This window comes from Corvus brachyrhynchos, unplaced genomic scaffold, assembly GCF_000691975.1.
Source record: "Corvus brachyrhynchos isolate BGI_N302 unplaced genomic scaffold, ASM69197v1 scaffold101, whole genome shotgun sequence".
NCBI lineage: Eukaryota > Metazoa > Chordata > Aves > Passeriformes > Corvidae > Corvus > Corvus brachyrhynchos.
The window spans coordinates 15,980,498-15,994,860 of NW_008237239.1; the positions used below are offsets into that span (position 1 = coordinate 15,980,498).

A 14,363-nucleotide genomic window follows, 5' to 3' on the forward strand; every position below is an offset into this window, starting at 1 on the left:
AGAAGTTTGCATGTTTTGAGAAAATAGAATAATCTTAAGGGATTATATATGACAAAAAATTAGGTTTTTAGTATACGTGAGGAAAAATTCTGTATGAGTTGTTACTGAAACCATAACTAGAAGAACCTGCATAATGGATTAGGAAAATACTCTGGTTTTAGTTCTAAGCTGCCTCTGCAATCAGTAGCTTGCAAGGCTGTTGCACTCTCTTGAGTAACTGTGCAGCAGTGGAAATTGGAAGGATAAGAAGGATGCATCAGTCTGTTCTTCCCTATCGTCTGGTACATGCTGTGCCCTGATCTCCTGATCTGCACAAGGTATTCATTCACTGTGTGCCCTTCACCACTATGTTCATCAAATTTCCTACGTCGTGTATTGATCACATCGTGGGCCTTGACAGTGGAACTGGTGTGTCACTTAATTCCATTGGCACTGTACACTATGTGATTAAGGGAAGATGGACAGACTGTGTGCTACTATGCACAAATTATAATGGGATTTTAAGGTGTTCTGAATTTCTTTCTGTAAAATTAATAATAATAGGAGATACAGGGTGTTTTCATATGCCTACACGTTGGCTTTATTTATTTTAACTTTTTTCATCTTAAGGAGTCATATTTCCTATTTGCTGCACTGCAATGACATTCACTGCAAAGCAATAACATTCCTCCAGATCTTGAAGAGAGTGTCATGATTAATTTGTTGAACAGATTCATGTAAACATTCACATTTAAAATTAGTGAGAATTTTGGACATCCATTTGTGGTAGATCTCATAGGCAGTAAGATACCTTGTACCACTAATAACTGACTGCTGCTTTGAGCATCTATCTAACTGCAACTTGAGATCAAATATTTTGGTCAAGGAATTCTGTCAGGATACACACAGGACTATACATGATGGTAGACAGGAGAAGAGAGTTACAGAGCTGCCCTGATTTGCTTAGCAAATCTGAAGAGGTTCATTCAAAAAACCAGAAAAATATTGAGGATGACCAAGCTGTCTGATGGTACATAGCTAACTTAAGTATGTAGTATGTGCATTCTGTTAAAACTTTACCTTCAAAGTACAGAGTTCTCTAAACTATTTTTGCATCCTAGGCTGGTCTATAGATATATTTCACTGTTTTCCAAATTTAATCAATTAAGTCAAACAATATTATCATGGCAGGTCATATTCCATTCTCACCTACACCAATGTGATGTAAAATCAAGTGGCATGCAGTGGTATACCAAAATTATTGTCTCACTAATTTTATTTTCACTTCCGTATTCTGTATTTGAGAAGGGAGAATGATATATAGTCAGAAAGATTAAATAGATTTAGGTTATCTCTTTGTATGCTAAGGTTGCCTACTGCCTCTGTTGCAGGAATTTTATGATTCAGTGTCTGAACTGTTTAAAATCACAATAACTTAATACTTTTTCTGGATACTGTAGGCAACTGTACTAATTATTAGTTTTTATTGGATGCCCTTTAATTTATATAATAATTTTGTAATATTAGTTGGCCAAAGGACCACAGAATGCCAGTGGAAATGTGAACAGAATGCAATAGTTTGATAAACTTAAGAAACATAGGTCAGTGTGAATTTGTAAAATGATACAGTTCTATGCAGAATTATTAAAATCTGTATATTACTGAAATCATCACTTGAAGACCTTCCCAAAAGTGCCAGGAACAATATTATATGTGTATTTTTAACCTTTATACAGACAGCAGGAGCACTGTCAACTAAATTTGCATCTCATAGCAGGAACCAACACCATTGCCTACTGCATAATGAAGTATCAGAATAACAATAAGTTACCTTGTCAGATGAAATTTTTTAAATTTTGAACTATATAGACAAATAATTTCATCATTAACAATTCAGTAGCTACTTAACAGATTTGTTACACAAAATCATTTTTAATTGTGGGGTTTGAGCACATATGTTGATTATCCTATGCTTATTTTCAATTACCTGAAACATTTTCTGTGACAAGGACAATACACTTTGTGTTAGCCAAAACCACTTTTTAGTAAAAAAATGCATCCTAAACTTGCAGTAGTAAACATTGATATTCTTCTGATTTGTTTAATAATTTTCAGATCATGATAAAACACTACATATGTTAAAATATCCACATATTTCCTCTACAAAGCTATTCCATAAAAATCTGTGTGGGAGAAAGTCTGATTGGACTAAGCTTATATGGGAAGCCAGGTTTTTAGGAAGATGCAATAGATGCTATTAATATATTGAGATAAGCTTTAAGATAAAGAAAAGATTATGTGCTAAAATAATTACCCAATTTTTGAGTAATAACATTTTAATAAGCAGTACTATTCCAGCTATGAACCATGCAACAGACAGATTGCTTACAAAAACAGAACAAGATTATGAAATAACCTAACACATGTTCTGCATTTACAGAACTCTTTTCCTTCTGCAAAATTTATTGAAGCTTTAAAAAAGCGGGCCAAACAATTTGCCTTCTTCCACTTCACACTGAACCAGAAAAGGTTCATCCTGAAGCAAAGTTGGTCCAGAAGCCACAGCTAGTATTCATAATGTCACAGAGAATCACCCACGTATCCCAAGAAAAGATTGCTCAATGAACCCATCATATTTGTGAACAAAGAGAAGGCTGGCAGGAAGTGTAAAGATTTAATCCAAAAATCATTTCATTTCAACTGATTTCCAATTGACTTCAATAGAATTTGGATTTATTTTCTCTGGGAAGGCATACATGTACAAGGTCCCAAGCATGAAACTTCTCAGTGAACACATTTTCACGTAAGCTGTGTGGAACCCTAGCTCCATTTGGAAGCCTAAGTTTATGTCTTTAGTATCACTTATCCTTCTACACGTTATTCTGTATGGTAACAGTGAAACCCCTGCACAGTGCATGACATGTTAATATTAATCTGCTCATGTGTGAAATAGTATATTCATATCTAACTGCTTTAGATTCTCTGCTTTTGTTGCTCCTTCTCAAATGCTTGAAAGTATGGTAAAGGAGATGAAAGCTTCAGGTTCAAATAGCTTTAAAATAAATCTATATTTATGCTAAAACATCTATGTTTCCAGTCAAGCAATGTTAGGACTGCTACATACAACTTATTTTGTACTGCCTCTCAGGAGAGAATCATCCTGGGAGCTATTTTCCCTGTGACAGAATTGTTTGCATGTTCTGTACACAGTATAATGCACGATAGAGATATTTTAGAACTGACAAAATATGTAGGCTGCAAAAGTATGTTGAAAATTATTTGTAACTGCTTAAAAAATCTCAAACTTTTGCATGGATTATTTTACAAGTATTTCTGAGGGTATGTGGTAATCAGGAATGATCATGATGGTAGCACTGTCTAAGAAGATCACGAGTTAAATTGAACTTCAAGTATTTTAGACTTCATTTAATTTCAGCAAGTAATGATTATTAATCCTTCATTAAAAACAATCTGGTAAATTCCCATTGATGACAATGGGAAACATTTTGCATCCCATTATCATTATTTCTGGAAAACAAATCTATACTTTTGACATTATTTGTGCATTTTAATCACCAGTTGTGCTCTAAATCAAAAAGCCTCCATATTCACTGTTAGGAAGAAGTACCTCAGTATATAGAAACATGAAGAGCCTGTAGTAATACGTTGAGAATTATTTCATCAGTTGTAAATAGGGGTACTAAAGCTGAATAGAGGGGTCTGTAATCAAAAAGGAATAGTATTAAACATGTAAACCATGGATCATGCACTTTGATATTGAAGGTAAAGTGGCATAAAATAAAAGAACAAAGTTAATACTATATGTATTGTCTATTTATTCATTTGTATGTGATTGATGGATATAGAACAAAGAGTTTCCTAGTAAGAAATGCTTATGTACCTACATATAGTGACTCTGAAATCTGTACCTTGAGGACAAAGAAAGGTCGCCAATCTCTCCAACTCCTAGTTCTTTGTCAAAAATGGACACAGTTAATGAGGTTTGTTTGGTACAGCACAAATTCTCAGACACAGATAGAGATCCTTTCAATGGAAACAAATTTGTTTGGCTTTACCAGGTTACTTAGCGATTAATAATAGCCTTGAGATGCAGGTCAGAAAGGTCATCGTCCCTGCTTGCCAACACAATCTAAAATGTGCAGCTACTCCGGCTCTGCAGGCTTTGAGGCCCCGGAATGCTATGCATAAAGTAAAACAGGCTATTTTCCAACTTCTTTTTTCATATTAATAAGCAATTTTCAAGAGAAGGGTGGCAAAATGGGGGCCATGCCACTCTAAGTAATTCATTTATTTTGCAATTTAATCTTATGTTGGAAAAAAATTACACTGCTGCAAAAGCATAGCATGGTGATTTTTAAACGTCAGTGTGCTTCATAAGTAACCTTGTATGAAATATTGTATTAGCAGCCTTTAACAGTAAACTACAACAAAAAATATTTGCAGAGATTCAAAAATACCTATGCATCTTTTCTGATCTGTATTTCCTTTTCATTCTATTTCACTTTTATAGTTAAAATAAAATGTTTAATTACTTAATACTTTACTTATTTTAATTGATAAAATCTTGAAAGATAGCATGAAACAAATAAAAGTTCTACATTGCAACTTGTATTTAAGAATCTGATGTCATAGTGTTCGTATTTGTAAAGCAATTATTGCTCTTTCACATATTTTGATGAACTAATTTAATGATAATTAAAATACTAAGAGTAAGTCTGAGTTCCAATCTCAAAAACACTTTCAGGAGCAATATGACTTTTCCATGGGATTATTCATATCAGCAAACTTATCCATGTGCATATTTTGACACAATTTGACCCATGTCCTCACAGTGTCTTATTTGGCACTCATTGAAACAACTGAGACTATTAATGTGGACCTCTCTAAATAATCTGTTTTGCAGGAATATTTGAATTATCTAGTTATGTGAATAGTATTTTTTTCTTTTTATTTTATCATATACGCACATACTAAAAAAAAAAATACTAGAATTTACTCAATTATCTTTTTAGCAATCTAAATGCTTGACTGAATATGCTTGGTGTCTTTGGCACACAGGTTAATTTGAACTAGCCATTTTCTAATAACAAAAATAACAGATGTTAATCAAACTAACCTTTTTTAACTGGGTCAAAAAATTCTATACACGTGCACTGTGCACAATAGCATGGAATTTTGTTTCTTATAGAGCATTAATTCACTCTACAGTTTGCATAATTTATGGCAAGCCTGGCTCTGAAAAAAAAAAGCCATTGAGGAGTAAATCTATGCCCATTTTCTGTTCAAGTTTTTCTGTAAACATTCAGTTGAAATCATGAGTTTTCTCCATTCTTTGAAACCTGGTATTAGGTATAGTTCCATATTTCTTTTATGATGAAAGGGTTTTCTGCAGAGTCACACATTTAGATGTCTCTTTGTGTTCACACCTCTGTCATGAAATGCTTCATGAAGCAGTTTCATTCCTGGTTCTTGTGGTGGCCTGTACAGCTCCCAAAAAAAAAAGCAGGAATGAGCTGTGCAAGAAGCCCAATGCCACGGAAACTCCTCTTAAGGACAATGTATGCATGAAAGGTTCCCATCCAGTTTCCTCTGTGCCTACTTTCTCAACCTTACAAAAGGCTTAAGGATCCAGGAGTGAATGTCATCTCTTATCCCATGTCTACTCTCCTCTCTCATTCCATAAAATCACCCCTGGCTGCAGATCAGGAGGTGGTGCAAGGCACTAGCTGAAACATAAGTGAAAAACTTATGTTTTGAAACCATTTTAAGGAAAATCACTGTATTATAATAGCTTCCACTTAGAGAAATTCAAAGTAAAAAGACACTTAAAGGCAAATAAAAGGACATATATGGATATTATTTTATCAAGCTGTAAGCACTGTGAACCTGTTATATATATACTGTTCCTACTTTTGATCACTTTAATCCTGTTTCTTCGTAGCTATATCCATGTAGTATCCTACTGCTGTGGAACTGAAAGAATAGTAATTTTACATTCCAGTGGTGTCAGTATACTGCTAATATATAGGAACAGAACACTGTGAAGCTATGAGAGGGTTAAAGTAAAATAGAACAGTAGCACGTCATTTATTGTTATAATATAGTTAGCAGACGTATTTTATTACAGGAGTGAACTTCAAGAGTATGCAGAAATGAAGGAAAATGAAGACAAAATGAAAGACCTAGAAAAGAAAGAAAAGGAAAAGAAATACCAAGCCCGAAAGATGCATTACCTCCTTAGCACTGAGCAGGTTGGTAGACCTATCCCTGACAGCTCATGCAAACCACTTGGGCCCCCAGCCTGACAGAGATAAACTAGCAGGCTGAATGGGACATGACTTGTTGAAAAGATATCACAAAGACACTACTTCGAGTTCAATTTAGTGCTTTTCTATAGGCAAGAGCAGGTACCATGACTATTCTGTGACAGTAGCTCATAGAGGCGGCATCAGCACTGCTGGCAGAAAGAGTCCAAGTCAGCAGTTTGATCTGCCACTGTGATAACACAACATGAAGGGCATAACCTCGCTTTAAAAACTCATTTTGACTGGCTTATTGTTGTGTTGTTGCACTTGTCAAGAACTAACAAGTTATTAAGCTGAGAAGAGATTTCATTTTTTTTCCCCTTTTTTAATTGAGCTAATGCTTGGGTTGGTGCAGTGTTCTGCTTGTTTTTAGGATAGATTGTAAACGTGGGTTTTCAGATAAAGCTTGTCTTAGACCTTCCTGAATCAGCTTATTTAGCATGATTGTTTTCACTGAAAAATGTCTCATAAATTTTAAATATTTATTATTAATTTCTATTGTATCTATATAACTGGTATATTATTCCAAGCTTTCTTATGCAAGCTGCTTTAAACAGGCAGGTAAATATGCCAGTAGATATACTTATCTAAAATTGATATGATTGGTAAAGCTTGTGGGTTTGCCTTTTCATTAGTCCTCTTTTGTGAACTTTCATAAAAGCAGAAAATGATTTTGTCTCCAGAAGTATTTGTTAACTGGTTGTTCTTCATATGGATATGGAATTAATATGAAATGTTAGTGTGAACTAAATGCTTGCTTTTTGTAAGTTGTTAATTATAATCTGTGCGTAAGAACTGCTAATCCTAAAGAATGCAGGAAAAATACCATGACACTTAGTGACAAAATATTTAATCTTCCCTTTTGTTTGGGAATCATTTGTGATCTATCCTGTAGATAGAAATGTGGTTTGATTAACTGGATATCAGTTATGAAAACTCAATGTGTAAATCAAGTTTTTTTTTTTTAAAGCATAGTATAATATAAGTAAAAAATAGCATAAAAATGTTCCCAGTGGCTATTAGACAAGGAAGCTAGTTAATGACTGAAATCAGCTCACTCTAATTTATTTTTCCACATGTAGATCTAGGATATTAAGAATAATCTGCACAGTATCTTATATTATTTTAAACTGTAGAAAATTGGGAATTCCTGTTTTGAACAGTACAATATGTGTAAACAAATTCATAAACATTAATATGCTTACCTGGAGTACAAAAATTGTCGGGTTAGAGACACTGAATGACTTGTGGTCTAATAAGATTTTAGTAAGCTCAGTTCACCTCTAATGGTACAGGCTTAGCAAGCTGTAACGCATTTTAAGGAATGGCAAGTAGTTCCTCATTTCAGCCATCCACCTGGAGGACTGCTGGTAGAGGGCAGCAGTAACTGTTACATTCTGATGAATTTGGGTTACTAATTTTACAGAATTAGAATTAGCTAGCAGTGCTTTTATCTAGCAGAACAAAAAAATGCTTGGTTTCGCTTGCTGAGATGGTTTGTGAATACTGAGACTTAGAGCCCACAGAATTTTTTATTTATCACAGAACTGAGCTCCAAGAGCCATCTTCTTTTGCAGGTAGTATTTCAAAACATAAATAAGTGTAACTCAATGCAAAACCTACAGATAATCTGAAAACCAGCAAAGATATATTTGAAGTTAACTACTTACTGCAGTCAAAGTCCATATTCCACAACTGCACATAGTTGTAGAATATGATATCTTGCTAAGATACAGGGCAAATTATTTCCGTGCAGAATTTACTGGTTTGATGCTCTGAGTCTGACATTTTACTCTCTAAATGTCTGGTCTTCTGATCTGACTACAGCTACATCTTGTTGTTTTCAAAGGATGGTTAATTGGATTACAGAGCAGGGACCATTCATGTCTCAGTAGAAACAGGCAGCAAAAGTCAACACTTTTGAGTGAGTTAAGGAAAACGTATCATTTGTAAGCAAGGCACATAGCAAATGAAAAGAGGACATTGATGAGCTGCACTCACTGTAGTTATGCATTACCTAAAGCCCAGTAAGTTACAGAGATGACCTGCTAAAGTTTAGTTCTGCTCCCCTTCCTGCCATACATAACGAGGTGCAATGATGGAGCTGAGCCACCCCATGCATCAAGGTTTCAGGTGTTCAGGCAGGTTATATGGACAGCATTGCAAAACCTGTATTTGCAATAATGGTTTCAAATATATCCTGCAGTTTGGAGTATTTTTGCTTTAATACAGGCAAAAAGGGTGAGAAAAGGGTGTTTACTTATTGACAGAAAGGAATTCAGGAGTTGTTGCTCCTCAATTTTTGTAAAGAAAGGCATGTCAAGTTTCATTCTTCTCTCCCTACAAGCTGAAGCCCACAACATCTCAGAAGTGTGTTTATATATATATATCTCTATATCTGTATCTTTATCTGTATCTTTTTTTATGTCTATGTCTTTATCTATATACAAGGTGTTCCCATTCCTGATTGCTAACATTGTTTTACTTTCAAGAAGTAAAGCTGAAGAATGTGAGTGTCAGAAATATACAGGGGTGTCTGGTATGGACATAATAGCATGGCCTATGATTAAGTCAATGTTTTGTCCTTTTCATGAAATAACTTGCTATTCAAGCATTTATTTCTTTCATAACTATTACCTTTATAAAGAAAAACCACTTTCTGGTTGCTTACTGCAAGAGAGTCCAATGTGAAATACAGCAAGAAATAAATCTATAAGATGGCAACTTTGGGACTTCCAAAACAAATTCAATCTTAAAAATAAGATTCTCTGTACTTCAGGTTTTAAAATTTTTATATAACACAATTCTTTTCTTATGTGTTTTTACCTTATCAGTCTGATAAATTTTGACTTTATGATGAACATAATGAAGAAGATATATTTAACAAGTGTTTGTTAAGAATATTTATTATCATTTCCTATTGGTAACACAATTTGTTTTCATCGTTTTTACCTGTTTTGTGATGAACTGAATTGTGATTTCTTATTGAGACATGAAACTTGCAATAATTAAGTTTTTCTTATTAGTCCAAAATCACAGTATGCTATTTCCACTACAGTGGTAATGATCCCTTTTTTCAAATTGTCATTAATAAATTAACTACTTGTTAAATGTGGTTTTCCATTATAAACACGTTTACCTATGCAGATTATTATTCTATATCCCTGTAGTTCCTGTTTTTGTATTAACAACCTTCACTATAATTGTGTAGGTTCTTACTTCTGCTCTTTGACATATTTTCAAGGCCAACATTTGTAGTAAGGGCCATCCCCTGCCAAGTGCTGACAAATGACCTTTAAAGTCAACTATGGAGAGAAGCACTGAATATATTCATGGCACTTTGTAAAAATGGGGTTGAAGAGCCCACTTGTGTTGAAATATGTGGTTGCATGATTCTGGTCCTTGGTATTTCCAACCTTTCAAGAAATTTTACAGTTGGTCTTTGTCTTACAACAGTGATTAGAGTCAGTACGACAGTCTAAATCTGGAGATCCAGTATCAAGCTAGAATGCAGACCTGTATTGTTTTCAGTATCTGCTGACAGAGCAAGCAGCAATGCTGAGGTGATTCTGTGAGTGGGAGCAGGTGCATCAGCACCTGCAAGTCCACAGTGGGATGGGGAGCTGAAGCCAATGGTAACAGAAATACAGAGCAGAAGTTGTGTATGCCTTGTAAAGTACTGAGTTCATGAAAAGAGCCCTATGGAAACAGTTTTCCAAGTGCCGCAGCTGAAAAGGCCTTCTGCTATTACAGTTTCTCCTGTCACTGAGAAAAGGATTGGAGGATCAGCAGAGCAACAGATCTTTTCCCTGTAGTTTTTTACTGTATAGCAAACAGTTCTGGGTGAGGTAAAAGAGAATTTTAATTCTCTTTTCTCCATTTCCTCTGTTTCTAAACAGATAAACACAATTACTTTTTGTCAGACAAAATAAATGTACAACTAGTCCAGGAAGCCAAATTTCTTTTGAGCTGCAAAAGCTTGAGAGCTTTGTCACACAATTGCAGAACGTATTTGTACATTGTTGATAGGGGGATGTTATACATGCAGCAGTTAAGCTTATCATTGCTGTGGCTGGTGGACTGAGTCACAGCCTCATTTCTAAACCTGGACCTCCTGCTCTGTGATAAATCATGCTGAGAGTAGATCAGCTAATACTGGTCCTCTCTTCTCTGGGAGCTTCTGTTCTATCTGAAAGCTTTAACTATTGAGACCTTAGAAAAATTAGTCATGCTGTTACGTGTGTATGTCTACTCTGGATTTTTGTATAGCATTTTCTTTCTGTTAGCCCCTGACTAATTAGAAGACCTGATTGAGTTATACTGAAGACTCCTCTGGCCAAGCATTCTATCTTTGACAGTGGCCAAAAGCATGGCCTAGGGAAGAGGAATAAAATGGAGCAATGGGGCAATATAATTACTATCAAGAATATTCTCTCAGTTTCTAGCAAACAGTAGTTGAGGGACTTGTAGTTCTTAGTTGTACAGCTTTCTATTTTTGTAATATTTAGATTTTAATTTTTTGCCTCTGTATTCCTTCAATTCCTGCCTCTCTTAATACCCAGAGAAGGAATAACCTAGACAGGGAGAGTGGGTTAAGAGATCTGGCACTAACACTGGCTCTCAAGCTGTGCTTCCTTGGAAGACCAGGTTCACTCATTCTCCTTGCAGTGTTGTTTTGCTCATTCACGTTCATTTCACAGCTTTGCTGTCTCTGGTGTTCTGTCACAGGAGCATATGCAACTGTGGAGTGCCTTATTCCTTCTCCACGATTTCATCTGGTTCTGGGGATTGCCTCCGCCACTCCAAGCAACACTGAAGTCCATCACTTTGCAGCCCTCTTTAGCAGGGTGACAGTTTTCCCTGCTGTCCTTTGGCAGTTTGTGCACAGATACCGCTCATAAGCTCCTGGTAAATTAGAGCTACAAGGGAAGAACAAAATCCATGTGTAATAATAGGCCCTTTTCATTGTAGAAGTTTTAGAAACTATGACATTCCTTTTAGTAACAAGACACAAGTTCTGGTTTTGGATCATAGTAGTTCAGTTTTCAGTGCCTGCTTGACTGTGTCGCCATCTCTTTCTTGAGTCCAGGCTAATGCATGTAGGTATGTGGCTGGTATTGGCCCACATTTGTTCCCATTGAAATAATGCTTTGGAAATGATTACTTGTAAGGATATTATAGCTGGTGCTATAAAATAAGAAAGTATTTTGAATGGAACTATTCTTGACTGAGATGATCCTTCCCAGGGAGACATAAACATGTGAGAAAGTAACCCTTTAATAGATTAGCACTATAGAAAACATTAAAAAAAAGGCCAAACCCCCCACCTTAAGAATAATGCTCTGTGCGAAGGAAGGAAATATTTGCTGTGAGTTACTCTCAAGTGAGTAACAGCAAAAACTTCTAATGTCAGCAACAAGAACCAAGTTTTTCCATTTTTACTGTCTCTGTGTATCTCCGTAAGCAATTCCACTTTAGGTTAATGGGAACCATTTGGCAAACTTCTCTGGATTCTGCATTAGGGCTTTTGAGTATAAAGGAAGTAAAAACATGCCCCAGTTTTTAATCTTTTGTTTCTAAGGCCAGTTTCATTTTGATTTTCTGTAGTTATTGTAGAACTCAAAATATCACTTCTATAATTTTTTTCCATATCTATTCAGCATTTGTCAGTTCCTAAGGTAAAATACTTTAAATTCAAATTCTATTCAGTGCTAAGGTATTCTTTTATTAAATTTTTCCTGTCAACAGAGATGGCAATTCATAATTGTTACACTGACTGCCTTTGTCCCCTTTTCACATTACTGGAAATCAGGAGTTAATTCTATTGAAGTTACTGCACTTATTCAGGTCTAAATGTCTAATGTTCTAAGTGAGAAAGAAAAAAGGCCACAAAATCCTTCCTGGAGCAGGATAATGAATATTCAGGAGGCACAACTGATTAATATGCTTCTAACCTAATGTGCTGTCCTGTAAGAACTTGAAAAACAATTGGTCTAAAATGACACTGTTTGACACCCACTCTGTCTCTGGACAGCTGGCAGTTTTATTCTTATAAAGGCGAGGACTCAGTGGATAAAGCCCTAGCCTTTGATCTTCAGAACCACAGTTTAAGAGACAAGGCTGCAAGTTTGGTCATTTGAGCTTAGTCCCGAGTGAACAGTCCACATCACAAAATGATTATACATAATTTGTTACTATTGGCAGTGTCTGTTCAGGAAAGGCCAAGGACTGAGCTAGCATGAAGAATGAATTAGCTCTTACCTTTTACATTTTATTTCCTCCCTCTTTACTGTTGTAATTTTATTATCCTGTCTCTAAAACATTCAGGGGATGAAATTATCATTCATTATAAGTACTAATACTTCCTGAAGATGAACTAAAATAGTCAATTCTTTTTTTATTCTAGGTGCCCCAATCAATGAACATCCCCACCTATCCATGGGTGTTTAATATCCACTCATCACTTCTCTGCCAAGTAGTCAGATGTTTCTGAGTACTTTCCAAAGCTTGTACCATAAAATATCCTATTTAAATTACAGAGGAGAGAGTGAGCTTTCTTACTTGTCAGGCAGACTTGCATTTGTATGTGAAGCACTTCATGCTGCAGTGTTCTGTTTTTATAAAATAATATTTCCAAAGGGTTCACAATTTACATATGCTTCTGACCACACTTGTGACAGCTATGTTTGATCAGCAAGATTTCTTGGTGTATTCACTTCCCATTGGAAGCCAGATATATCAGTCTATTCACAGGTATTCACTCTAGGAAAATCATTCAAATCTTGTGCCTCATGGGGTATTGCACACACAATCTCAGTTGACTTGGAAAGGATTTCAGTTCATGTTGCTCAATGTTTCTGTCAGAAAGAAGGACAAAGTAAGGTAAACTGAAAGAAGCCAGCAACTGAGCTGTTTCTGATGCTGAAAGACATTGTACCTGAATGCCAGCTCTAAATTCCAAAAATTACATTTAAGTGATTTGCACACACAATCAAAAATCTCTAGTTCTCTTAAAATCTGAGTCCGTCTCTTGCCCTTTGGGATAACTAATCTTGGGGACACTCAGAACTGTAATTCTGATACTCAACACAGTATCATGGTGATGTAAAAAAGAGGACAAGAGCTGAAAGACAAAATACATCTCCAAAATTTATCTGGTGCACATATTGCCAAAATAATTTAGTGCCAAAATTTATAACTTCCATAGATCTTCCATATTCTTTTCAATCAGACATTTTTGTTCTCTAAGAAATAGTGGTTATCTCCCTAGGGAGGACAAGTACAGTCAAAGCCAAAACTAAGATGGTGAGCATGGTGGTCTTCATGCCTGGAAAAGGGTAACTGTGGTTAGAGGATGGAAGAAATGCTATCTGCTGACACCATAACCTATATCTCGTATGCAAAATCCGTGGCTGTGCACCATTTCAGATGTATTTCTTCCCAGTGTCAGTGAATAGAACTCCCCTCCCATTCACTCTTCTCTAAAGTCTCAGCCTAGCTCAGGTGGTAAGTAAAAGTGTTTCCAACAGAAATCAATAATTTCTCCTTTTGTCCCAGAAAACAAGACATTCACTTCCTATTCCTTAAAGATAGTCAGTGAATGAACTTTTAAGTTTTATCTATGACAGCATTTTAAACTCTATTTTTCCTAAAGGCTGCCTGTTACAAAATCATTTCAGTTTGTTTGATAACTGGTTAACTGTTCAAAGAAATGAAAGTTTGCACAAAAAATTCATCTCTTATTAGAAAGAGCTTAACACACAATAAAATATAAAGTTTGAGTGCTGTTTTCTGGTTGATCCTATGCAAGCTTAGTTTTTAAAGGTATGTCCCTGTAGACATGGCAATATTTCTCAGAGGTTCTTCTAAATAGCTTGTTACTAGCCATGTCACACAAAGCTTGATATTATAGCATAGTGACATTTCTGTATCTACCATGAATTATAACATTGAGCATTTCAGCTTTAGTCATTTAAAAATCCACTAGCTAGAAGGTCCCTGCACTTAAACTGTCTTTTTTAGCATCTGAATTGCATAATCCCTATTTGTGGTGATTTT

General features: G+C 35.5%; 1 protein-coding gene across 1 annotated transcript in view; it reads left to right on the top strand.

The window, feature by feature from the left end:
• The window catches only part of SPATA17 (spermatogenesis associated 17), an 88,259-nt gene that overhangs the window by 28,446 nt on the left and 45,450 nt on the right, over positions 1 to 14,363 (top strand). Inside the window, 1 exon segment of the mRNA XM_008630340.2 lies at positions 6,128 to 6,251. Within this exon segment, the coding sequence (XP_008628562.2) occupies positions 6,128 to 6,251 (124 nt within the window).